Source organism: Herpailurus yagouaroundi, unplaced genomic scaffold (assembly GCF_014898765.1).
Source record: "Herpailurus yagouaroundi ecotype Mexico unplaced genomic scaffold, PumYag 205, whole genome shotgun sequence".
Classification (NCBI taxonomy): domain Eukaryota; kingdom Metazoa; phylum Chordata; class Mammalia; order Carnivora; family Felidae; genus Herpailurus; species Herpailurus yagouaroundi.
This window is the reverse complement of record NW_024412436.1, coordinates 8,222,032-8,248,601: the sequence shown is the minus strand read 5'-3', so window position 1 is coordinate 8,248,601 and position 26,570 is coordinate 8,222,032. Positions and strand designations below refer to the sequence as shown.

The 26,570-nt window shown below is 41.7% G+C and overlaps 1 protein-coding gene across 4 annotated transcripts in view; it reads left to right on the top strand.

Moving 5' to 3' along the window:
* Nucleotides 1-26,570, top strand: part of PLD5 (phospholipase D family member 5) — a 434,076-nt gene that overhangs the window by 236,730 nt on the left and 170,776 nt on the right. For all 4 annotated transcript variants that reach the window (XM_040451812.1, XM_040451814.1, XM_040451815.1 and 1 more), the window contains one exon: nt 9,078-9,246. In XM_040451812.1, coding sequence (XP_040307746.1) covers nt 9,078-9,246 — 169 coding nt within the window. The remainder of the gene's footprint in view (nt 1-9,077; nt 9,247-26,570) is intronic.

Sequence of the window (26,570 nt, the reverse complement as noted above, 5' to 3'; positions counted from 1 at the left end):
AAAAAAAAAAAAAAAAAAACAATAACAACAAAAAAAAAAAAAACAAAAAAACAAGAATCTATAAGCCCATACTAATAAAACAATTTTTTAAAAAAAATTTAAAAAATGGGTGCTAGGAGAAGGAAAAGCTTTTCCTTACAGAAGAATAACAAATAACAAATACAGAATTAATGATAGGAAGTTATCAACAAGGTAGATTTAGTCAAGAATTAGAAATGGATGGAAGGCAGATCAGCGAGTGAAATGTTAGGGGATAGGATATTTATGCCATCTACAGGTACCTCTGTACAAGTTATTTGTTACTTATAGAAGGACAAAAAATACTGATTAGTAGAGAAATCTGGCAGACACTCCCTTCCCAAAGTGACCAAACTTAGCATCTTGAGTAGTGGGACAACCCAATATCATGTGTCACCTCATGTGATGCACTTAGAAAGACACATTAGCTAGGTAGTGTTCCTGCCAAAAATATTTAACCTAAATCTAATTATGAGGCATCAGTCAAGCACATCAAGTCGAGCAATATTTAGAGAAATGACTAAACCTAGGTTCTTCTAATTCATCAATATCAAGGAAAACAAAACAAAAAAAGGCTAGTTTTTTCTCCTAAAGAGACACAACAGCTAAATACAATGAGTGAACATTAATTGGATCTTGGATCTTTAAAAACCTAACAGAAAGAAAAAGAAAGAAAGAAGGGAGAGAGGGAAGGAAGGAGGGAAGGAAGGAAAGAGAAAGAAAGAAAGAAAGAAAGAAAGAAAGAAAGAAAGAAAGAAAGAAAGAAAAAGAAAGAAAGGAAGGAAGGAAGGAAGGGAGAGAAAGAAAGAAACTGGGTTTATCCTTTATGGACCTTATTGGTACAACTGGGGAAATTTGAATGTTAGATAACCCACCATATTATTATTAAATTGCCTATGTGATAATTGTTTTTAATTTATTAAACTTTTTTAATGTTTATTATTTTTGAGAGAGAGAGAGAGAGAGAGAGAGAGAGAGAGTCCCAGTGGGGGAGGGGCAGAGAGAGAGGGAGACACAGAATCCGAAGCAGGCTCCAGGCTCTGAGCCATCAGCACAAAGCTCAATGTGGGGCTTGAACTCACCAACTGTGAGATCATGACCCAAGCTGAAGTCAGATGCTTAACCGACTGAGCCACCCAGGCACCCCGTTTTTCATTTATTTAGAAACATGGCTTCTTGGGGCGCCTGGGTGACTCAGTCGGTTAAAAGTGTTCGACTTCGGCTAGGTCATGATCTCATGATCCGTGGGTTTGAGCCCCATGTCGTGCTCTGTGCTGACAGCTCGGAGCCTGGAGCCTGCTTCAGATTCTGTGTCTCCCTCTCTCTCTGCCCCTCCCCTGCTTGTGCTCTCTCTCTCTCTCTCTCTCTCTCTCTCTCTCTCTCTGTCTCTATCAAAAATAAGTAAGCATTAAAAAAAATTTTAAAAAAAGAAACATGGCTTCTTTGTTAGAAACATGCTGGAGATTCAGAGATAAATTATTCTGATGCGTACAACTTACTTTCAAATGGTTTTCTAAAAGGTGTGGGTATGTATGTGTCATTTCATATGTATGCACAGCATTCTTTCTTGCAACGAATATATTTATGCTCTATTCCTCTTGCAACTTTTCTGTGGATTTGAAATTTTTCAAAATCAGAAGTTGGCAAAAAAGTATTAAAACTGTTAGCAATTACTTCCCTAGTCATTTCAGTATTCCACAATGTCAATCCCTATACCAGATTAAGAATTATCAGGAGGGGCGCCTGGGTGGCGCAGTCGGTTAAGCGTCCGACTTCAGCCAGGTCACGATCTCGCGGTCCGTGAGTTCGAGCCCCGCGTCAGGCTCTGGGCTGATGGCTCAGAGCCTGGAGCCTGTTTCCGATTCTGTGTCTCCTTCTCTCTCTCTGCCCCTCCCCTGTTCATGCTCTGTCTCTCTCTGTCCCAAAAATAAATAAACGTTGAAAAAAAAAATTAAAAAAAAAAAAAAAAAAAGAATTATCAGGACACTGTTAGCCAGCCAGACCTCACTGGTATCTTTCCTGCTATCTTTCACAGGTAAAGTCGCTTGACCCCCAAATCTTAGGAAAATAAAACCTATATCTCAGCTGCATTAAAGGAAACTTACATAGGTCTGTGTCAATGGTTTTCATGTCTAGAGGTGGCCACTGAATCTGACACATGGGTAGCAGCTTATCTTCTACATCAATGCCAGAGACTTTAGTAACTTTGAGAAGGTTAACTTCTGCCTTGTCAACCTTGGGCTTTAAATTACAGCCAGATGACCCAAAGTGAGGGAATAAAATCTGGATCATTTTACTTTGAGTCCACATCTAATTGTATTGTTGAGCTAAGGCCTTCTGTTCAGTTTCATTGATTAATGCCACCAGTCAGCTAACAGGTATGGAATGAAAGTCAGCCAGTTGACTGCCATGTGCCTACATACATAATCAAGTCCTAATTAGTGATCCATTGCAGTAGGCAATGAAAGGTACATGACATTCACTCTGAAGATGTCACAAAGGTCCTAGTTTATAGGCCTTTTAACCAATATATGTAAAATCTTTGTAGTAATTGTGCTATATCAGTCTGAGAACCTCAAGAAATTTTTCTTAATTATAAGTTTTCAGATTGTAAGTTATTTTTAAAAATATGTCTTTTAGGGGCACCTGGGTGGTTCAGTTAAGCATCCGACTTTGGCTCAGATTGTGATATCACGGTTTGTGAGTTTGAGCCCCACATCAGGCTCTGTGCTGACAGCTCAGAGCCTGGAGCCTGCTTCGGATTCTCTCTTTCTCTCTCTCTCTCTCTCTCTCTCTCTCTGCCTCTCCCCCACTTGCACTCTGTGTGTGTGTGTGTCTCTCTCTCAAAAATAAACATTAAAAAAATGTCTTTTATTTAGTGCTTACTATGAAGCAGGCTCTGAGCAAAGCACTTCATAGAGATTATTATCTCTTGTAATCTTCAGAATAACTTTTTTTTTTCCAGAAATCAAAACAGATTTGAAGAGGTTAGTCATTTGTGTAGGGTCACACAGCTACTAACTGGGAAAGCTGCATTTTTGTCTACCTTATAATAAGTCATTTACTCTTAAAATAGACAGTATTTTCACTGTAGAGAAATATTTTCTCTACAGTGTTTCCAGGAGTGCCTGGGTGGCTCAGGTGGTTGAGTGTCCGACTCTTGATTTCCGACTCTTGATTTGGGCTCAGGTCATGATCTCAGGGTCGTGGGATCAAGCCCAGTGTTGGGCTCTGCGCTGACAGCATGGAGCTGCTTGGGATTATCTCTGTCTGTCTGTCTGTCTCTCTCTCTCTCAAAATAAATAAATGAACATTGAAAAAAACCATTCTCTTCCTCTTCTCCTGGTCCTCCCCAGCTCACACCCATGCCTGCTCTCTAAATAAATAAATAAATAAATAAATAAATAAATAAAACTACATTTATAATATTCCCCAAATATTCATAGATTCATAAACATTCTTGTATTTGCCAGCTTACGCATGCCATGCTTTAAAGCTAGCAAATGCAGGGACTACATTTTTTGGTACCTTAGTGGAAGGAAAGCACAGATAGTTCTTTAAGAAGCTAAACTATTGTTTCCGGATTAAAAAAGAAATCTTGGTGATCACATTAAGTTTGGAGAATAAATACATATTATTAATAAGAACAGCTAGAGTTCTATTTTAAAATCTATTAACAATGCAAAACGCATTTTAAAAATGTATTTATTCCGCTTGAGCTCCCTGGACCCACGGTTCAAATCATTTGCAGGTTATCTCCAAGTACCATAAAAAGAGGTATAAAAAGGTTTTAGCTGTATTGTGTCTTTGTCTATTCAGCCTTTCCCCTTGTTGTCAGGTGTCAGAAATAGTGCTACAGCCTTTGGGCATACTTCTTTCCGAGATGGTGCAAGCATGCATTCTAGGGATTTGCCCAAAGGTGAATTTTAATGAGATCTGCCTACTTCCTTGCTTGCCAGGTAGGAGGACAGAGAGGGCTGTCAATGCCTGGAAATGCATTCTGCGTGTATGCTAATTAGATCCGCGCCCTGGAGAGTAGCCAGCTATTGGCCGTTAAAGGAAATAAAATGATAGGTCCCAGAAATAAGTCATTTCAAAGCTGGTTTCTAGAGGCATCTTCTAACATGGGCATGGAAGGCAAGCTCTGTGTCACTGAGGAGCCATCACGGTCCCTAGGTCACTTGAAGAGGGGAAAGTGAGGAGGTGAGCAGGGGCTCTCCCTGGAATTCATTACCCACACACCAGTGTGTCCCCAGACCTGGGGTGGTGTGTCTATTTTTATTTTTAGCATGAAATCAAAATTTACTTTGATATTCGGTAAAAAAAAAAAAAAAAAAAAAAAAAAAAACAACAATAGATGATAAATTTGGTCTTTCTTGGCTTCTAGGGAATTTCACTCCTCTTCTTCCAGGGTTTCCAGGCCATTCTTGTGTTCTTCACCTGGCCCCCTTTCTCTACCAGCCAGACGTGATTAGATGTTTTCTGTAATTGGCTTTGACCCAGTTCTCCTCTCTTGAAAAGTCTCTCTTGGTAATCTTACCCACTTCTATGGCTTCATTAATGGGAGAAAATTATTAGAATGTCTGTGCAGTAGAAAAAAAGAAAGACTAGATGATGCATGTCAACCAAGGAAAAGAAAGAGAAACAGAAAAAGAACAAAGGACTTTATCTGGGGATCGCAGAATTGCAATTCAGGGAGCACAGATTCTGGAGTAACCAGAAAAGCATCGTGGTCACGTGGGAAAAGCAAGAGGTTTATATGAGAAAGAAGGAGGGGTTAATCACATAATTTAGGTGAAGAAGAGAAGTGAAAACAAAACAAAAGGACCTGCTAATCTGATGCTGACCAGTTGAGCTGCTTCTGATTATTAACTTATTGATGATTTTATTGGTGCTATCGAATGACACTATCCCTTCCATGTATGAATTAACCTCACTGTCCTCCTATGATCCAAACGCCAGTTGCACTGTCGAAATTCTATGAGCAGCTGCTAGCTGAAGAGTTCATTAGTTGGAAAGGAAAATGGGACTTCAAAGTGGAGTCTCTTACATGCAGAAATTTTATAAAATTCGACATCATCATCAGGCCGAGGAATGCTTCGTACTCCACAGTGTAGCGCTCTGATGAACCCTTCCTTGAATAATGTTTTTTAATTTTTTTAAGTTTATTTATTTATTTTGAAAAAGCACGGGAGGGCCAGAGAGAGAGGGAGAGAGAGAGAGAATCCCCCAAGCAGGCTCTGCACTGTCAAAATGGAGCCTGATGCAGGGCTCGAACCCAGGAACTGTTTGTGACCTGAGCCGATACCAAGAGTCAGACACTTAACTGACCGAGCCACTCAGATGCCCCTTGAATAATGTTTTTAAATGCAGAAATTAAAACACGTAGGATTGCAACCAATAATGTTGAAATAAAGTTGTCAAAATGTTTTTTTAATTTGTGAAATAAAAATGTATATTGTGCACTACTGATGCATGAAATAACAACCACCAGAATTACAAAGTAGTGATGAGTGTTTGAGCTGTTTGTTGTAACTGTACCATGGTATGAAAATTCTCGGTGACGGAGTCATGGGTTCTTCTAATATTCCTGGTGGGGTATTGTCTGTCTTCATAACTGAAGGGAATGTTGAACTTCAGTTAGAGATTCGGGAAAGTAAAGATCCAGCTCATAGAGTCCCATGAATTCTATCCGTGTATCCAAGGTTAAGAATACCTAGTCTAGAGATTTCTAGATGAGATTGGGAATCCCCATTTGTATACTTGCCAGAAAGCCACAGGGCCATGAAGGAAGGGATGGTGCAGAGCCAACCAACTACAGTTGGGTTGTCACTCCACATCCCTCATCCTGTCCATTTGGTCTATCTGGGCTTCTAGAGTCTCCTCTTTAATACCTCAGTGTGTCTGTTATGTTGAAGCGAAATTGAAGCCAGTCCCTTCTCTTTTGTAGAGGCTATTGTGTTTCAGTTTTGTTTTTTGGAGGGACTGTCTCTCATTTGATTTCTAAATATCATCTGTAGTTATAGAGGAGACTGAAATTGCTGATTATCTGGGGCCATTTCCTCATGCTATGAACACAGAGAAGTGTAGGCATTCCCCCCATGTTAGGCTTGGAGCTAGTTTTCTCTTCATTTCTTCCCCTTGATAATCTCTCCTGACCCTTGGTCTACCTCCTTGCCCATGTTCCTTGTCAATTTCAATGGACCCCGCCCCCTTCCATCTTTCCAGTTGTTCCAATTTCAGTGAAACTCAGCAGATATTGTTTGGATACTTCCTGTGCCCTAAGCAATATGTTAGGCACTGTGGCTACAAAACTGAACCAGGGGAGCAGGTCCCTGCCTTCAAGCACCCTGCAATCTATCAGAGGAAGTCAGCCTTGAACAAGTAATTTTAGGAGCAGGATAGGACAGAGGGGAAGTAACAGGTCATGCAGGGGCTGGTGATAAGGGAGATCTAGCCTAGTTTGGGGGCATAGGGAAGTCTATCAGAAGAACTAATGTTGAAATTAGGACCTTAAAGGTTAATTGAGAGATAATAGTGTAGGAAGGAGGATTGGGAAGATGCACACGAAATGCCGAAGTCTGGAGAAAATAGAGGAAAGGAGATAACGATGTCTAGTGTGGCTTTGGTGTAAAAGCCACAGAAGGCCTTTGCGTTCAGTGAGGCCACAGAGAGGCAGGCCCAGACTGGTGAACACTCGCCAACCATGTCGGGGGGCTGGGGGGGAGACATCATCCTAAGGACAGTGGGGAAGCCCATGGGAGGCTTTCATCAGGCAGCAGAGTGCTTAAGTTTACGTTTTTAAATGATTAACCCAGCTGCGGTATGGAACATGGTTTGGAGGGGCAAGAATCCATGGAAGGAGACCATGGGAGATGGTTAAGAGACAACGTGGCGGTCCTGCAAGAAAATCTGTCATCCTTGACTCCTGCCTGTTTCTCTTTCACCTTCTCCTCAAGCCAATCAAACACTAAATCTTTTCAGACTTGGTTTCTCAAACCTCCATTGATTGCATGCTTCTCTTCATTCCCACCGATCAAATTCCAGACTTCTTGTTTTCTCTCCACTGACTTGCCATCTCTGGGTCTCCTCTTTCACCTTCCAGTGGCATACAGTGTGCCTGAGGGTGAGCCCCTAATGAACTTGGCTGCTCCCAGATGCACCAAAATGAAGCCCAAGCTCTCCTCTTCCTGGCTCACAGCCACCGTGTGGTCCCTGCAGGCGCTGCCCGCCCTCTCCACCGGGCATGCTCCTGTGTCTGAGGCAAGGACACTGTTTGACAGGCTCCTCTCTCTACCTGGAGCACCTGTCTCTTCCAGCTCACCCATAAAATCCCACCTTGGAAGACTCATTTCCAGTCCTACTCCTCCAATTCCAGATGCCGCCAGCCTCCAACCAGAATTAATTTTTCCTTCCTGCCGTGTGCCAAGGGGACTTCAGATGATGCATTATCTATCTAATTAAACTTCTTAGTCTTGTTTCACCATTTCGTAGCGGTCTACTTCCTGCTTGAATTATTAGGTAGGAGATAGGCTCTCTCTCTCTAGATTGTAAATTTCAGAGGACTAGGGAGATTTGTCACAGTCAGTTCTGAGTCTCCTGTCCTGTGCTTATCAGGCCTCAACAAACGTTAAATTTGATTGCGGATGGCGGCAGGCTGATGAGATCCCCGAACTGTGGATGTCTCTGGGTCACATACCCACATCCGTTCTGGCTGTGATAATCATCAAACGCACAAGAACATTTTACTAAGAGTATTGCTTTTATTTCTAAAACGGCTGAATGGGGGGCGCCTGGGTGGCGCAGTCGGTTAAGCGTCCGACTTCAGCCAGGTCACGATCACGCGGTCCATGAGTTCGAGCCCCGCGTCGGGCTCTGGGCTGATGGCTCAGAGCCTGGAGCCTGTTTCCGATTCTGTGTCTCCCTCTCTCTCTGCCCCTCGCCCATTCATGCTCTGTCTCTCTCTGTCCCAAAAATAAATAAACGTTGAAAAAAAAATAAATAAAATAAAACGGCTGAATGGAACAAGTGTCATTAAGAGAAGCAGCTAACCGTTCTAGTGAGAAGTGCTGGATTCTGTGTTGAAAGCTGAAATTCATTCCATAGGTATTTCTTGAGCTCTAATTATGTATCCAGCACTGGGGATGCATAGCCGTAAATGAGACAGATCTCTGCTCGGGAAGCACTTATAGATATTTTCATGAATATGAAGTTTTCCATCAAGAGTTGACAGGTCTTAAACTGGGAAAAAAAAGAGTTCATTCCTTTATTAAAACATGATGTGTCAGAAGCGAAACCACACAGTCTCAACCACAGCACCAAGCAGAGCCAGGCACAGCGAATGTGTTGTCCATATACAAGGAAGTATAAAAAGAAAAAACACATTTATTAGGATACCTTTGTTGTATTTTATGTAAGGTTTGGTTATTGCTACTATGGAATATATTCCTTATCTCCAACTTTAATAAAACCCTGCAATAGGCAGGTTTAAGAATTTCTTTATGTCCTTTAGCTGGGAAGAATCAGTAGAGATGTTAAGCAGTAATAATAGTATTTCTTATTTTTATTTTCTAATAGTAATAAAACTCACAATATTTCAGTTTCTAAATTAGTTCTATATATGCCAAACATTGTACTAGAAACTGGAAACATGCAAAACTTAATTTACAGCCTACAGTAGCTCACAGAAGTACTCTTATATTTCAGAATTGCATACTGTTGGGAAAATAGGAATATATTACTAGAGGAAGATGCTTGTGTAGGAAGCTCTGAATTTTTCTTTCAAGGCTAGTTTGAAGCTGGACATTGAGACATATACCATGATTTTCTGAAATACAAGCAAAAACTGGGGAAAAACGGAGCCTAAGCTCTCAGAACTGGGAAGGTTAGCATAGGGAAAATGTAAGAGGCCTTTGGTGGAAAATGTGAATGATGAGGAACATATATATTTGAAAAGAGTAAAAGAGTATGTTCCATATGTCTGTGTATGTATGTATAAAGATCTGTGGCTCCAAATTTGACTGGATTTTGTTTGTTTGTTTTTCAAAATCTTTTCTAAGAATTGCCCTGGTGGAAAATATTCCTGAAGGCCTTAACTATTCAGAAAATGCACCATTTCACTTATCACTTTTCCAAGGCTGGATGAATTTACTCAACATGGCCAAAAAGTCTGTTGACATAGTGTCTTCCCATTGGGATCTCAACCACAGTCATCCATCAGCATGTCAGGTAAGCCGCACCCTCTATGTGTGTATGATTTTACTTATGTGCATTTTACACGCCTTAGTATTCTTGCTTTCACTTCTCAGGTTCAAGGTCTTTTCTTTAGTACATGGACATCATTACATTTATATGTCTGTGCCATTGTTAATCATCTGTCACTCAGCTCCTACTAGAATGCCAGATTTTCAAGGGCAAACTCATGTTTCATCTTTGCCTACGATAGGCTCTCTATACAGTTTTGCTGATTTGGACCACTTCAGGGGGTGCCATTCACATCATGGTCTCTGTTGACAGCACACCCAGAATTCTGTTGTGCACAACCTGCATGCTTGTGGTGCTAACTCCGTGCCTGCCTGCCAAGGCACTTATTTGGTTAATCGGTGTCATAATTCGCCTTAAGGACCCAGAGCCAACTTTTTTTTTTTTTAATAGTGGAATCAAACTTCCCAGTGTAGTTTTATATTCTTGGCTTTTATATTATTATTATATTAGTTTTATATTATTGGGCCAGGATGAAATTAGTTTTGTTGCTGTGTATAATGTGTGTTGGCATTTTAGCCTATAATCACTACCTCATTGGTGCTTGGAAATCTTTTATTCAATTGTACTATTATATTATTGTTTTTTAAGTTTATTTATTTATTTTTGAGAGACAGAGCATGAACAGGGGAGAGGCAGAGAGAGAGGGAGAGAGAGACTCCCAAGCAGGCTCTCCATAGTCAGTGCAGAGCCTGACGTGAGGCTCGAACTCACGAACGGCGAGATCATGACCTGAGCTGAAATCAAGTAGGATGCTTAACGGACTGAGCCGCCCAGACACCCCTCAATTATACTATTTTAAAGTTACAGGATATCAGATAATAGGTAAAAACAAGCAAAACCCACAAAGGCGTGCTAAAGAAGAACTGGGTAAATTTCTTGATTGTGTTCTACACTTTTCTACCTCTCCTGTTTACACAGGTGTGTCAGGGATTTGTTGCTGCATATATCATTCCAAAACTTAATGATATCACAAATAACACTCGCTTAATTCTTCATGATTCTTGGCAGTATTTAGCAGAAAGAACTCGTCTCTAATTCACATAGTGTCGGTTGGGATGACTTGACTGGGACTGGAGGATCCAAGAGGACTTTATTCACATTCCCAGCCTCTTACCTAGGAGCGATTGGAATGTCTGGGGGTCACCCGGGCCCCTCTCTGTATGTCTCTCATCACGCAGTAAACTAACCTGAACTTTTTACGGGGTGTTTATATCCTAAAAGGCCAAAAGCAGAAAGTATGAGGCCTTTTAAGACACGGGCTCTGGGATCCAAGCTGCTTCCACCCAATTCTGTTGGTCAAAGCAAGTCACGATCCAGGGTGAGAGTTAGGGCATCTAACCAGGAATGAGGAAGATTATTGACAGGCTTCCTTGGAAATTATACACCACAGTCCACTCCGGCCATAGCAATCCATATCTTTTCCACATACAAAATGCACTCCTCACCACCCACCCCCAAACATTCGTCCCTTTACAATGAGAGATTGGGGGATGAGGGAAGATGGCAGGGGCTTGAACGGGATCAGGGAAGTAGAAGTTTCTAAAAAGTGGGGGAGGGGGTTGGTCCATAGGAAAATCATCTGGGTTTGCAAACTGGTGCTTGTCAAAGTTGGGCTCCTACCCTCCCACACAGAGACTGGGAGACAGGGACCCTCCCATCAGGTGTCGGCAGAACAAACAGTGCATTCTTTTGGCAATGTCGAGCTTTCTCAAGCAGGCGCTTTAAGAGGGCCAGGGTCATCCTGGGATTGTGGCCTTGAGGTGTTAGGAACTGTGAGCATTTTGTTCAAGCCTTTTAATGAGCGAGGACGTGGGGGGATGTCGGGGGGCAGGGGGGTACTGATGAAATCATCTTGCTGAGCGCCTGCAGTTTTTGTAAGACAAGTTTGAGCCTGGTGGAGAAGAGGGCCCAAAGAAGGCCGGCTAGACTTTGGTCAAGGAGAGAATACTTGTTCGTTGCGTGACTTCAGAGTGAATTAAGGTGGGCATGGTGGATGTGGAAAGATCACGCCTGGAAGCTTCATTCCATTCACTCCAACAGCTGGCCTGCTGGCAACAATAGAAATTTTCAATTTGCTGCCAGTAACCTGGCTGTTATTGAACTCACACAGTGCCCTTTAGGATGACATCCAGTTAGAACCAATATCTTCGGGTAGAGGCATAGAGCTCCTGCCAAAGAGATGCCTCTTTGTGCCTCTTGGAACACCAACAACACCAGGCACCCTGCAGATTAAAACCATTCAATTTTGGGGCGCCTGGGTGGCGCAGTCGGTTGAGCGTCCGACTTCAGCCAGGTCACGATCTCGCGGTCCGTGAGTTCGAGCCCCGCGTCAGGCTCTGGGCTGATGGCTCAGAGCCTGGAGCCTGTTTCCGATTCTGTGTCTCCCTCTCTCTCTGCCCCTCCCCCGTTCATGCTCTGTCTCTCTCTGTCCGAAAAATAAATAAATGTTGAAAAAAAAAACACAAAAAACCATTCAATTTTCTGCAATGTTGAGTGTCATTTCCTTGCACCTTCACCGGGAAAGCTCTACACGTGCAGACATGAAGGATAGAGGGGATTTGCTTGCTGTGCAGATTAAATGGGTGCAAGCAGGCTGTGAGAGCGATCTAGTGAACAGCTGTCCCACCCCTGCCTGTTCTTGGCCGGGAGACATGCCCTGTGGGGAGTGGGGATCCGTAGGAAAGAATGAGGTTCACAGCACCATCTGGAGGGCTCCTTCCTCAGCAAGGCAGTGAATGTCCTCTTCCGCTGGTCCGGGGCACTGGACCAAGTGGCCAAGTGATGATGCTGAGAAATACCATGCATTCATTCCCCATTGGTTGAACACCAGGTGTGGACTGTGGTCTTTAAGGTGGGGAGATGGGCAAAATAGGTGAAGGGGAATAAGAGGTACAGACTTGCAGTTATATATTCTATGTGTATATATATATGTGTACATAATATTATATATTATATGTGTATATATATAATTTATTTATTTTGAGAGAGACTGTGCAAGTAGGGGGAGGGCAGGGAGAGGAAGAGGGAGAGAATCCCAAGCAGGCTCCATGCTGCCAGTACAGGGCCTCATGTGAGGCTTGAACCCACGAAGCCATGAGATCATGACCCAAGCTGGAACCAGAGTTGGATGCTGAACCCACTGAGCCACCCAAGCTCCCACAGACTTGCAAGTAGAAAATAAGTAAGTCATGAAGATACAAAGTATAGCATAGGAAATGTAGTCAATAATATTATAATAACGGTGTATAGTGACAGATGCTACTATTTTTGTCATGGGGAGCATTTCATAATCGAGAGAAGTGTTGAATCACCATGTTGTGCACCTGAAACTACTAGAATATTATAGTTGCCCTAGAATATTACATGTCAACTATACTTCAATTTAAAAAAAAAAAAAAAACAAGTGGACGAACCACCACCACAACAAAAATAGGTGATACAAACTAGAAAGTCCACCTTGCCTACCTCTGGCCAACAGAAGTGCTAGCATTTTATGTGGGCACCACACTTCCCTAGAACCTGCAAGCCACACCAGGAAACATGAGTCTACAAACAGGTTTGCATGCTGGCAACTCAACCCAGGCATCAGCCTGGAGACAAAAAGTATAAATGAAAGGGAAGTTCCTAGATTTATAACGTATTTTCAAGGTATTTGTGTCTTCAAAGTGATCGCATTTGACCCTGTTGGGAGACAAAGGAGGAAAGCAAGCAGTCAAATATGACTGAGGTCTCCCGTGTGCAGGCCCTGTTGAGGGCGTATGGGATACACCAGCGGACAAACTCAAGATCCCTTCCTTGGAGCTGACATGCTAGCAGAGTTGAATCTATTGCACTAAGATGAATAGGGAAATCATAAAAGACAAAAATCCATAAAAAAAGAGAGAGCGAGCCTATGGCATAGAAATGGTGCTTGGTGACTGGCTCCATTTCTCATCTTCCCTCATGCAATCCTCAACCACTCGAGCGGTTTGTAAAGGGACCCGGAAGAACTTGTCTAAATACCATATGTCTTGGGCTTTTTTTTTTTTAATTTTTATTTATATTTGGAAAAGAGGGAGAGAGTAGGGGAGGGGCAGAGAGAGAGAGAGGGAGGGAGAGGATCCAAAGCAGACTCTATGCTCAAGCAGACAGCCTAATTCAGGGATTGAACTCACAAACTGCAAGATAATGGCCTGAGCCAAAGTCAGATGCTTACACTGACTGAGCCACCCAAGTACCCCTTGGGCTTAAAGATTATTTTACAAGAAGCTGGTTCCCTTCTGTCCTCCCCTCCCATCCTGACAACAGAGGGTAATTGTGCAGAGGTCGGGAGCGGGGCAAGGGAACCAGGTCCTGGAAACCTGGTCTTTACTACCAACTGTTTCTCTTTAGGTACACTTTAAGGACCCAGATTCTGTTCTCTTCAGGGCATTAAGTGTTACCATTCCCGAAAAACAAAGGTACTGGCTGAAAGCCTATTTTGAATGAAATTTTACCCAATCTCATCTTTCAAATACAATAGGAGTTTCCAGACTCTGGATTTGACATTTAGCATTGTTCCACACAAAACACTGAAGGACACAAATTTGTAGCAAATTCATGGCAGCTTTCAAGTTGAGCTGCTGTAGTAAATAGCAGAGCATTCTTGATATGTGACTCTGTAATATGTGCACAGGGAAAAGAAATCTCATTGTACTTTATAAGCTCAGTATTGTAAGTAGGAAATGCAATGTTCTAAGTACAACTATTTAAAATTGGCAAAAAAAAAAAATTATTTCAGAGTTTGTGTGACCAATCTTTGGACCTGTGAGCATGCTTTTATTTTTACCAAGACCTTATAAATATTGGAATGTAGTCATTGCTTGGCTTATTGCACACACACACACAAAAGCACACCCTAATTACCCAAGTGAACACATTTAAATATTTTTAAACATTTATTTATTTTTGAGAGACAGAGCATGACCGGAGCAGGGGCAGAGAGAGAGGGAGACACAGAATCCGAAGCAGGCGCCAGGCCCTGATCTGTCAGCACAGAGCCCGTTGCAGGACTTGAACTCACAAACCGTGAGATCGTGACCTGAGCCAAAGTCGGCCGTTTAACTGACTGAGCCACGTAGGGGTCCCTAAAAAAAATTTTTAAGATGTTCTAGTATAATGAAAATTGGCCCCGTTCACAGCTTATTTTCCACTAATATATTTTTTAAAAGAAAATAGTTTTAAGAGGAGTAAAATAGTCAAACAAACAGAGTCTGAAAAGTCCAATGTGGAAACCACAAATGACCCATAGATAAACAGGACAACTGAGAGTCGGCCCATCTACTTATTATAATACAAATGTAAGGAATGAGGAATGCCCTGAAGAATGGTCAGCTGGTGTCAGGCAGGCCCCAGCTCGGCAGAAAAGAGACACAGATAAACGTGACACATGATCTCTGTGTCTTTTCTGGATGAGAAGCAGTTTTATAAGACTGAGTGATGGTCATTATCACCAGGATGATAAATGCCAGCCGTGTGTGTGTGTGTGTGTGTGTGTGTGGAAACAGACACATTCATTAAAAATGCATTTTCAATCTGTAGTCCCAAGAGGTTGCTGTTTTAATTCCTACCTTGAAAAATTCATCTTGTCTTTTCCATCTTGCACTTGGGTGTTGTGTTTATTTGCTTCTTTATGTGTGGAAAGAAATTGGTGGGTAACTTTTCTCTGTATGAAACCATGGATGGCAAGGGCTAGCGAGGTCTATAGTTCCATGGTTACCATATTTTAAAATTTAATGAAAATTTTAAATTGGGCAAAGGATTTTGTTTCTTTCTGTCCAGATGGTGAGCTTAGACCCTGAAATACTGAAATTTTTAGGACAATGTGATTCCTAATTTATAGGATAAAATGATGGGGATTTATGAAATCAAGACTATTCAGGAAAAGACAGGAAATGTGACTTGATGATTTCAGAGCTACCTAATTCACTGGGGGGGGGGGGGACAAACAAACCTGTTCTCTGTGAGTTCACTGTGAGAAACCAAATAAAATATTAATGAGCTCCCACAACTGAATCTTTAAGAGATGCATTTATGTAAAATCAATTAGTTATTCATCGGCAGTGAGTCATGATTGCCAATTGATGAGACATCACAATTTTGAAAAATTATGATTTAGAAAATGTAATGGTATTCGCTCAATTTCATGAATAACATGAATGAAAGTTCAGTGATCCACGGGTGGTTTGGGGGAACACAAGCCAGGATCCTGTCTCTACACTGTGGTTGGTAGGCAGACTCTAGAGGTGAGTGAGGAAGGGGTAGCTCAGGTTCCTTTTTATCTACTTAATTCTTTATCTACTTTTATCAGCCTTGTGACTTTGAGTGAGATGCTGAACTCTGTAGGCCTCGATTTCCTCAGCAGCAACATCAGGGTCATAGAGCGTACAACATATCTCGTTAGTTGTGCAGATCACACTAGTTAAGATCTGTGAAGGGTACGGAACAGTGTTTGGCCATCTTATTATGTGTTTATTCTCACGAATGTTATTTGTGTACACACTGCAACTCTCATTCCAATCAGTTTAATTTTACTAACAAATAATGAGTTCTTATTATGTGCTTTTCACTGTGCTGGAAACTGGGGTGGTTACCAAGTAAAATTAAGAAAGAAATATATCATTTCTGAAAATGTAAAGCTTGGGATGCCTGGGTGGCTCAGTTCGTTGAGCATCTGATTTCGGCTCAGGCCATGATCGCACAGTTCATGAGTTTGAGCCCCGCATCGGGCTCTGTGCTGATAGCTCAGAGCCTGGAGCCTACTTCGGAATCTGTGTCTCCCTCTCTCTTCTGCCCCAACTTGCGCGCGCTCTCTCTCTTTCAAAAATAAATAAACATTAAAAAATTTTTTTAAATGTAAAGCTCTGGGTAGATAAGGATTATGCAAATTACTGTAACTTCCATTTTTTAAGCACAGGTCTTTACACAAACACACAGCTACACAAAGTCTTGCTATCACCCATCTGCTTATCTACACTCATCCATGCGCGTGTGCACACATATACACATGTATCTCTGGACCCTGACACATCTTAAATCTTGAATCCATGGAAGTAATGTGGTCTTCTCAAACCTATAGCCATTTCTGATTTTTGTTGGTTGGTCAATTGGCTAGTTTTCTGCTCCTTGTTTGGTTTTATTTATTTTGTTTTGTTTTTAAAGTTTATTTATTTTGAGAGAGAAAGAAAGAGCAAGTGGGGAAGGGGCAGAGAGAGAAGGAGAGAGAGAGAAGGCTCCAAGCAGGCTCCACACCATCAGCTCAGAGCCAAACGTCCTCGAACCACGAACCATGAGATCGTGACCTGAACTGAAGTCAGATACTTAACCAACTGAGCCACCCAGGTGCCCCTCTCCTTGTTTTTGTTTTAAGTTGAAGACTCCTATACCCAAGCAACATTGAGAGATCTCCCCTTGATGCTGGTGGGCCACACCTTGCTGTCATGGGCAAGGCAGCTGCATGTGAGTGTGACTCGCATGGGTCACATCTTCTAGACCACTCATTCCTTGCTAGCAGTATTCTTCCTAACTGACTCTATAGATGTAGGTTAACCAACAGACAAAGGCTTTCGCTTTACCTAACTTGGAAACCTCTTCCTTGTTGCATGTTTTTTATAGCTATGTTCGCGACTTTTTCGTAAATAGCATTATTAACATTTTCTATTAGAATCACTGTGTTTCGAGGCCTCCTAGGAAGCCTGTAGTCTGGAGGGGTCAGCTATGGCTCTGTGTTCTCCAGTCTCCACCATCTTTCCATTCTTCCTTTCATTCCACCCCTCCTGTCCCAAGGCAGGTCCACTCCCCCCCCCAAGTCTGGTGAAGGACGCTGTTCATTCATTGATCGTGTAGACAAACAGTGTCCACTTTGCAACACAGGGGTATTTCTGGAACCAAGAGAATCCCGTTTTTGCCAGTGTGAAAGTCTGAGAAAGGTACCCAAAAATCTCGCAGCCTCATCATAATATTTAATAAGAATTTCTTTTTTTACTGTTTTTTTTTTTTTTGTTATCTAGGAAAAATAGAATTACAACAGTTCCTGCTTTTTACTATGTCTGAAAGGAGAGGAGTGTGGTTGGTGGAGACTGGATTCTTTAAGTAACTGAAATTCTTTGAGCCTGTTGCAATTAAGAGGTTGGTGCCTTGTAACTAGTAACTTGGTGTGAGACAGCCAGAGAAAGTGGCATATTCCTATTCAACACGAAGAACACACATTTTATCCCTTGTTTTGATGCGGATCTGAGGGTTTGCATGCGTTTCTACTATATCATGGCCAACTCTTGTCTGTTTTGTATGTTTTTACAGGGCTAGAGAGAAAAATACAACATGTATAAATGAATGGAAACAAGATTAGGATGCATACTAATGCTCTGTTTTTTGGCTCAGTTTAGAATTCATTATTTTGTTTATTTTCAGTTCTCAGAGTTTGGTTTTGTAGAAAAGACAAATCAGCAGCATTCTTCAGGAGGCACATAATCTAGTGGAAAGATCACAGGGTTTGGCGGCAAATCTGTGTGACATGACCAGTAGTTTAGTAGTTGTGGCCACGTTAGGTAAATGTCATGACCCATCTGATCCTCAATTAACTCATCTATACAATGGGTATAATAATGCCAGTCTCTTTGGATGGGTTTGTAAATCTGATTTAGATAATGTTTGTAAAACAACAAATAATGTAGCTCACAAAAGAGAGTTTCTGTTTTCACTTTCATTTTTGTTTTCCTGGTGCAGGACATTTAGTTGTACATTTACTTAGTGGATGCCTGCTTTCTATGTAACCTGAGAGCGGGAATAACTTTAAGATGTCTGTCACATTCTCAACTTCTATTCAAGGGGGTTGAGATAATTCTACTCAGGATACTAATTCAAGTTCTTCGGGGTTTCGGTGAAGAAAGAAGAAAGCGAAATGTGTACATGTTTTCAGGCAGATTCTCCCCCTCCTCCCCCAGTAGGGCAGTGTTCAACCATGACTACCTGTCAGAATCACCAGGAAAGCTTCTGGAACATATAGATGCCCAGGTCACCCCAAAACACTAAAATTAGAGTGTCTGGGGAGGGGGCCAGGCTTTGATACTGTTATAATGGTGGTTCTGTTAGGCAGCCAGGATTGAGTATCACTGCCTAAAAGAACCCCAGTCTAATAAACAGTGATTTGATGCTTCTAGATTTGACGGCTGGGCCACATTGGTGTCTTCCCACCAGGATTGTCATCCAATGTTCTGTGTTTCAGTAACATGATGAACAAACCCCGTTAATTCCAGTTGTTCTCTCAGTGATGATATAAAATGGTGGCAACTTCTACTGGAATATTCCACACCGTTCTGGACTCCAGGCCATGTGCCATGTTTATTCCTGTAGCTTTATTGTCTAGCATGTGGTCAGGAAGAGAAGGGAGCCCAGTAGTAGTTGCCTTGGGATTGGAAACAGTAGATCCCTCTTCAGCCCTCTCATCTCTAGGCTAAATATTATTTCAGTCAAGCTCCCGGTGTTCAGTGTCGGCATGAAAATAGCATCACCTGATGGAAAGGATGTCTCCTTCTTGCAAAGTAGCATCTTTTTCCCTCTTCCACAAAGTCAACACTCAGCAGATGCTTATAAATTAGCATTCTTGCATTTGAAATGTGGCCACAAAGCGATTTTGTGTGTGCCTTTATTGCACAGATAATTAGTAAGGTACCGTGCTGTTTGCTGGAGATGTGAAACCAAATAAGCAGTGGTCCCCACCCCTTGTGGAACTCAAAGTATAGTGGAGTTGCTGGAGAAACCACCATTGGCAATGCGGAATGCTAAAGCAGCACCAAGCAGGCCGGGAAGGCTGTCCTTGGCTCTTGGTGGCCCAGCGAGCTCTCTGGCTCCTATGGCTTCGGGTTCTCCCTTGGTGCTGTTCTTTCTTGGTAACTTCCTGCTGCTTCACTGTGCTTCTGTTTCCCCATCTGTTGAGCAATCCTAATTATGCTCTTGCTTGCTTTCCAATATATTTCCAAGGGAAATCATCATTCTGATATAAACTCATAAGCACTATGATTAGCGAGAGTTTAACCTCTGTGATTCTTCTAAAATCCAATCATATAGGCATGAATAAATCATGAACCCAAAGATACTCTTCCCAGTTATTTGGATTAAATAATGTTTTTTTCTTAAAATCGTCTTATCTTAGTTTTGTTTACCTAAAAGCCTTGATTGTTTTGTGTCTAGACCTCCTTGCTGCATTTCCTGTGTATGGCCAGTTTATGTTTTTGCAACTTCGTTTTAGAAAGAATCAGTTGGATTTTTTTTTTTTCTCATTATAATAGAAATAGCTTCTCACTATAGAAAATTTGGAAACTACAGAGAAATAAAGAAAAACAAAATCAGCCATGTGACCACCAATAAAACTTTTTTTAAGTTTGGTATTTTATGCATAAGTACATACATATGCTCATATTATGCAAAGTTTATATCTTAATTTTGATCTTGACATTACACGGGAAGTGCTTTCTCATGTTATTGGTAAACGTTATTTTAAATTGGCTGTATAATATCCAAGTTTGTAGATGGACCAGATTAAATTTATAGAACTCCTTATTATTGGACATTTAATCTATTTTTTCTTAATTTTCCTCTTTCTGAATAAATTTTGCTACTATAAATATCTCTGTGCAAAACATTTTCTTTTTGCTCATTCACCTGGGGTCAGTTCTTAGAAGTGGGGTCATGGGGCACCCAGGTGACTTCCTCAGTTGAGCATCCGACCTCATCATGATCTCACGGTTCGTGAGTTCGAGCCCCACATCGGGTTCACTGCTGTCAGCCTGTCAGTGTAGGGCCTGATTCAGATCCTCTATCCACCTCTCTCTACCCCTACCCTGCTTGCGCTGTCCCCCAAAATAAATAAATATCTTTAAAAAAAATAGAAAAGGTAGGGTCAGAGGGCTAAGGAGGCTGGGCTTCTTTCTTTAGATGGAGGGATTTTCAGGGAACGTGTAGGACACCCTCATGGTTATGTTACAGGGGGAGCTGGGTTGTCACGAGTAAGGATCTGGCCTGGGTGACTCAGTTGGTTGAACGAGTAAGGATCTGAAGGAATCCTGTCTCCTTTCAATGTGGGGCCCGCTGTCCCCTCAGAACAAGTGACTGAGAGCTGGAGTATCTGGCGTATGCCGTGCGTCCCTCCCTTGCCCATCACACCCGCCTTTTCTGCACAGCGGTGCTGACAAGCCGTGCCGTCCACACTTTTCTGGACACAACCGATCACACTGCCAAGATGACCTTGTCCCCCTGCCCTTTGCAGCCAGAGTGAAGGCTGGAGAACCCCAAAGCTACTTTCCAGCTACTGTAGGAATTCAGAGCCTAGGTCCCTGTTTCAAACATGCCACTGCTGGTATTAATCCCTTGTTGTTTCGTGGCCCATGATTGGTAGGATGAGCTCATTCGTGTCTCTTCATCTATCTGCCCCTGAGGAAGGGTGGCTGTGCTGCTACCCACTGTCTGCATATCTTACCATCGTTAGGCAAGGCCTTGATGAGGAACTGTTCAGAATAATTAAGCCCCTTAGTGGGATGGAAGCTGGGTTAATGAATGGACCGGCAGGCTGCATGCCTGCATAGCAGATCCTCACCCCTGGCATCAGGCGGGTGATGCTTGCTGCTCCTGGCCCACAAAACGAGTGTTCTCCACTCAGCTGGGGGGCCGATGGCACTGACTTCCCAAAGCTGTGACTGATCCATGACCTCAGGACACTGGTGAGCTGATTCCTAGGCCAGCATCTTCTCCCTTCAGATGAGGACTTCCATGTCCCGCAGACACGTCCAGAGAGCTGCTGGGGCCTCTGGCCACCTTTCCTGGCTGGGCTGTCTCCCGCAAGCCCACACCTCGCCATGGAGTCTGTCACTGTGCCATCTTGGCGACACATGAGATCTTTGCGTCGTTCCGGCTGCCACTGACACAACTCCGTGTCTCTCACCGGACCACATACTGACTTGATTGCTGTGTTCGGCCTCCAGCCCTGCCCTGTACCCGTCCTTCTCCGATTTGCAGTCAAAATTTTCTTTTAGAACAGAAATTCAATGATGTGCTTCCATATGTAAAATCCTTTGGAGATCCACGGAGCTTTCCAGACATGGACCAAATTCCGCCCAGGCTTATGAGACCCTCCTACTTAGTTCTCAGGCCTCAGGTCTCCACCTGGAACATTCTTTTCTTTCCTCCCCTCCTTTGGGGAACTTTTCCTGTGTGCCTTAGGCTGTGCCTTAGGGTTATTAGTGCCCCTGCTGCGTTGTCTCTAGGTCTCGACCCTGACATCTGACACACTGGGCTGTATTTACCTACTTATCGTTTATCTCCAGCACTTAATGAAGGTCCTGGCACTTAGCAAGCATCCAGTAAATGTGTTGAATGAAATTGCTTAAAAGACACTTCTCTCTGTTCTGGGGGTCCTTTTATTTGAGAATAAAAGCTGATGATGACAAATGTACAAATAATATATTTATATCCCTGGCAATCTTTATATATTTCAGTAAGTATAGTAAGTAAATAAAATTTCGGTAATTTTTCTCAGTGAAAAAAAGAAGGGCACCTGGGTGGCTAAGCTGGTTAGAACTCAGTTGGTTTTGGCTTAGGTCATGATTTCACAGTTTTGTGAGTTCGAGCCCTGAGTCAAGCCCTGTGCTGACAACGTGCAGCCTGCTTGGGATTCTCTCTCTCCCTCTCTGTCTGCCCCTCCCCCGTGCATGCCGTCTTTGTCTCAAAAATAAATAAACTTAAAAATAAATGAAAAAAATTTTCAGCTATTTAGTGCTGAAAATTTCAACAAAGATAGTAAATAAGTGATCAATCTTGAAGATAATTGAATTAATTGGCTAAATAAATAGGAAGTTGAGTCAAGACGGGATCCATGCATATATGGTTTTGTCTCTTAAATCATAAATTAAAGAAAAAATCAAAAAAGAAAAAAGAGAGGGAGGGAGCCAAACCATAAGAGACTATTAAAAACTGAGAACAAACTGAGGGTTGATGGGGGGTGGGAAGGAGGGGAGGGTGGGTGATGGGTATTGAGGAGGGCACCTGTTGGGATGAGCACTGGGTGTTGTATGGAAACCAATTTGACAATAAATTTCATATAAAAAAAGAAAGAAAAAAATCAAGGCAAGTGTATTGCTTTAAAAGGACATCATGGCTTAAGATAAATCCTAGTCTTGTTTTCTACTAACTGTGTCATCAATCGTTTAATATCAGTCATCCACCCTTTTATACTTTGATTGAAACTTTATGTGCACATATAGACACATGTATACATGTATGTGTGTATATGTGTGTGCATCAGTGGGTAACAGCATACCTAAGATACATAATCACACACACACACGCACACACATTTTGGTGCTTATGTGTCTTTGGGATGCATTCTAGTTGTGGGGTTACTGAGTGGAAGGCAGCAATGTTAGAATGCCCTGTCCCCAAATCATCGATGTGAGTAAAGGTTGCCACTCATAAATATTTTCCAGTCTCCTGCTTACAAAGAGAGATGTCCATATTGCTTTGCATTGTGATTTCTTTGGCTACATGAAGCATCCTTCATGTTCAATAGCCACACTTTGCCCAACTTTGATTGGGCTTTTGGTCTTTTCTTATTAATTTGTATACATTTTTGTAGAGTACAGCTATCAGGCCCTCCCTTCCTCTCATCTACATAGCGACTATTCCAAATTTTTGCTGTTTCCGCACTTACTTTGTGGTCTCTCTTTCTGTATAATTTTTTAACTTTGGTAATTCCGTATATCTTTTATTGCGGCTATGTAGCTAGCTTGTGTATTCGCTTCCCGTGGCCAGAGCAACAAAGCACCACAGACAGATGGCTTAAAACAACAGAGATTTCTCTTCTCCTGGTTCCGGAGGGCCGAAGTCTGAAATCAGTTTCCCTGGGCTGAAACCTAGGTGTCAGAGCAGAGCAGTGCTCTGTCCTGAGGCTCCAGCAGCCCCCACTACTGGGAGAGAACCCTTCTCACCCCTTCCGGTTGCTGGCAGCTGCCAGCGCCCCTTAGCTGGTGGCTCTATCCCCCCAGTCTCCAAGGCTGGCATCTCCAAACACCTCTGCCCTGTCTCCAAGTGGCAGGCCTCCCCTGGGTGTGTCCAATCCCTTCTGCCCCTCTGCCTTTCTCCTACAAGTACACTGATTACATTTAAGACCTTCTCAGATAATAATCCAGGATAACCTCATCTCGAAATCTTTCATCGTACCTGCGAAGATTCCATTTCCAAATAAGATAAAATTTGCAGACTCCAGATTAGGACCTGACATTTTGGGGACCATTATTTAGCCTCCTATAGCTTGGTTAAGGTCTGCCCTACTTGAAGATGGAACATACCTGTCCACGCTTGCATAGATTTTCTTGAAAGTATTGATATGTTTTTATTTTTCCTGAAAACATATTTTTCTAAGTGGTGTAATATAGGGGGCTTTTCAATTGTGCCAGATTTAACCACTTTATCTTTTTTCAGACTGAATTAAAACAGTGCCTTTGTTATTGATGTAATCCTGTGTGCACCATTTCTGGATTCTCTATTAAGTTCCCTTCTGTGTTTATCCATTCCTATGCATGACTTTATATTTCTTATAAAGCTGTAGACATTTACGGTTATCAATTTCCCTGACACCAGATATTGCCTCATTTCATGGTTTTGCTCTGAAGTACCCACCTATTTATAGCTTTCCAGAGAATACAGAAATTCACTTTTCTTTTCTCCTATGATGTACAGATAATCTGAGTAAGTTAAATTTTCAAGTAGATATGATTTGTTTTATGTGTTGCTTGTTAATTGTCTGTTTCTCATTTTCTTGGATTATGATCAAAGAATGAAGCTGGTAGAATATCTTCTTTAAACTTTGTTCAGGTTTTCTTTTGTTTTTAAAAAAATCTATGTAAATATATATAAAGGTAAGTTTATTTATTTTGAGAGAGAGCAAGAAACAGTAAGTGTGCAAGCAGGGAGGGGCAGAGAGCGAATCCCAAGCGGGCTCCACAGTATCACCACAGAGCCCAACACGGGGCTCAAACCCACAAACCGAACTGTGAGATCATGCCCTGAGCCAAAATCAAGAGTCAAACACTTAACTGACTGAGCCACCCAGGCACCCCTTGTTCAAATTTTCTTAATGGCAGTTACAGAACAGATTTTCATGATGTTCTACAGACAAGCAAACGATTGTTTTGAGGAGTTTCATATATAAAATGAGAAATATGTATAAATGTATATACCTAATCAAGTTTATTGATAATATTATTTAATTTTCATATATTCTCATTTATTCCTTTTTAGGTCACCCACTTGTGAAAGACATATTTTGAAGTATTATATTGTTGTAGTGTTTTAATTGCATTACTGTCAGCCTTTGCTTTATATATTTAGATGCCATGTTGTTTGGTACATACCAATTTATAACTGTCACTGCTCCATAAATTGTGCCATCACAGAATAATTGCCTACTCTTTCTCATCTAGCTCTTTTAAGCCCTCCCAACTCTCATTCTAATTTTTACTGAGATTCTTTATCCTGTTTGTTGTAGACCAGTGTTTCTCAATCTTCTTTTTTCTATCGCCTTACTAAGGAGACTTTTTAGACGTTTTTTTCCCTAAACCTGCACCCCCCCCCAACCATGAGATTTTAATACCACAGATATGTTGCATATTTATTGTATATATATCTGTGTTTTATTTATAAAAAGAATAACTTACACACACATGCACGCAGTGAACAAACTCATCCCCTTTAGGGTAATAGTGCCTCCCACTGAGAATCACATAATAGATTCTCAGTAGAACAGTAGACCTTCCCCTGTAATGTGTGTCTTCTATGTCAAGAATCTTTATTTACCAGGTACATCAAACACATAATCCATATCATCTTGCTCATCACTTGTCTCTTATCCTTTTCATCCTCCTTGATGGTGATTAGTGTCCTTTACTGTTTAATTAGATTCTTTCTTTGAATATGTCCTTCATATGGGTTATGTAGGTAATATAGTTTCTAAATCTGTATATATCTGCAAATATTTCTTTTTTTCACCCTGGTGGGTAAAATCTTTGAGTAAAGCATTCCTTTGCTTTAGTTATTTTTTCTTTTATAGTCTGTAGCCACCATGTACCAACTTAGTGTTGCAAATGGTTGGCTCCATGCCAGTCTGATCCATTTTGCTTGATAGGTAGCTTTTGTTTTTGTTTTGTTTTTGGCCGGTTTTTAAGAATTTCTCTTTCTCTTTGCTACTGATCAGTGTCACGGAATGTACCTAAATGTGTCTTTCCGCACTGCATTTACCTTCATCTTCAATTATCTTTTCAACATGTAGGTTTATCTTAAAAACTGAGAACAAACTGAGCATTGATGGGGGGTGGGAGGGTGGGAAGAGTGGGTGATGGGTATTGAGGAAGGCACCTGTTGGAATGAGCACTGGGTATTGTATGGAAACCAATTTGACAATAAATTTCATATTTAAAAAAAAAAAAAAACATGTAGGGTTAGGTCTTGCCTCAGGTAGGACAATTTTTCTCCTGTTACTTGAAAGCTTATTCTTTTTACCTCTTTTTGTCTTCCAATACACCTATTAGCCACATGTTATATATCCTCAATTTATCTGTCACCCTTTTCTTCCCTTGTCACCCTTATGTTTTCGTGTGTGTGCATGCGTATGTGTGTGCACTTTGAGGTATTTCTTCCTTGAGGTCTTCAGACCAATGATTTGGGTCACAACAGTGGCTATGCTGTTCTTTAATTATTATTCTAATTTACTTCTAAAATCATAGAGTGTTAGTCCCAGCCAAGCTTACCTGTCCTTGAATACTTACACTGTGTTTTAGCTCTAGTTCTGTCTTCTTGAGTTGTTGGTATCATCAAATGCCCTCTGTGTTCAAGCATCTTTTCTCTTGTTGGGCCCCTTAAATGCACTGATATTTGACTTTATCAGATTATTAGTGGCTTCTTCCTTTTAGGTAAAGGAGGGACAGTATTGAGTGGTTAACTAATCCCCCTCAATACTTCATACTCCAATCTCTAGGCAGGCTGCCTGGGCTTAATTGGCTTAAACTGCTCAACATGCCTGAGCCACTGACATCTTTAAGAGGATTCATTTAATTTTGAAATGTGGCCTACTGTTTCTCACCAGGAAGGGCAAGTTTTTAAATTGGTTGACCCTTGAACAACAGGGGTTAATAGGGTACCAACCCCCTGCATAGTTGAAAATCGACATAAACTTTTGACTCGCCAAAACTTTGATACTAATAGCCTGTCGATCAGAGATCCGACTG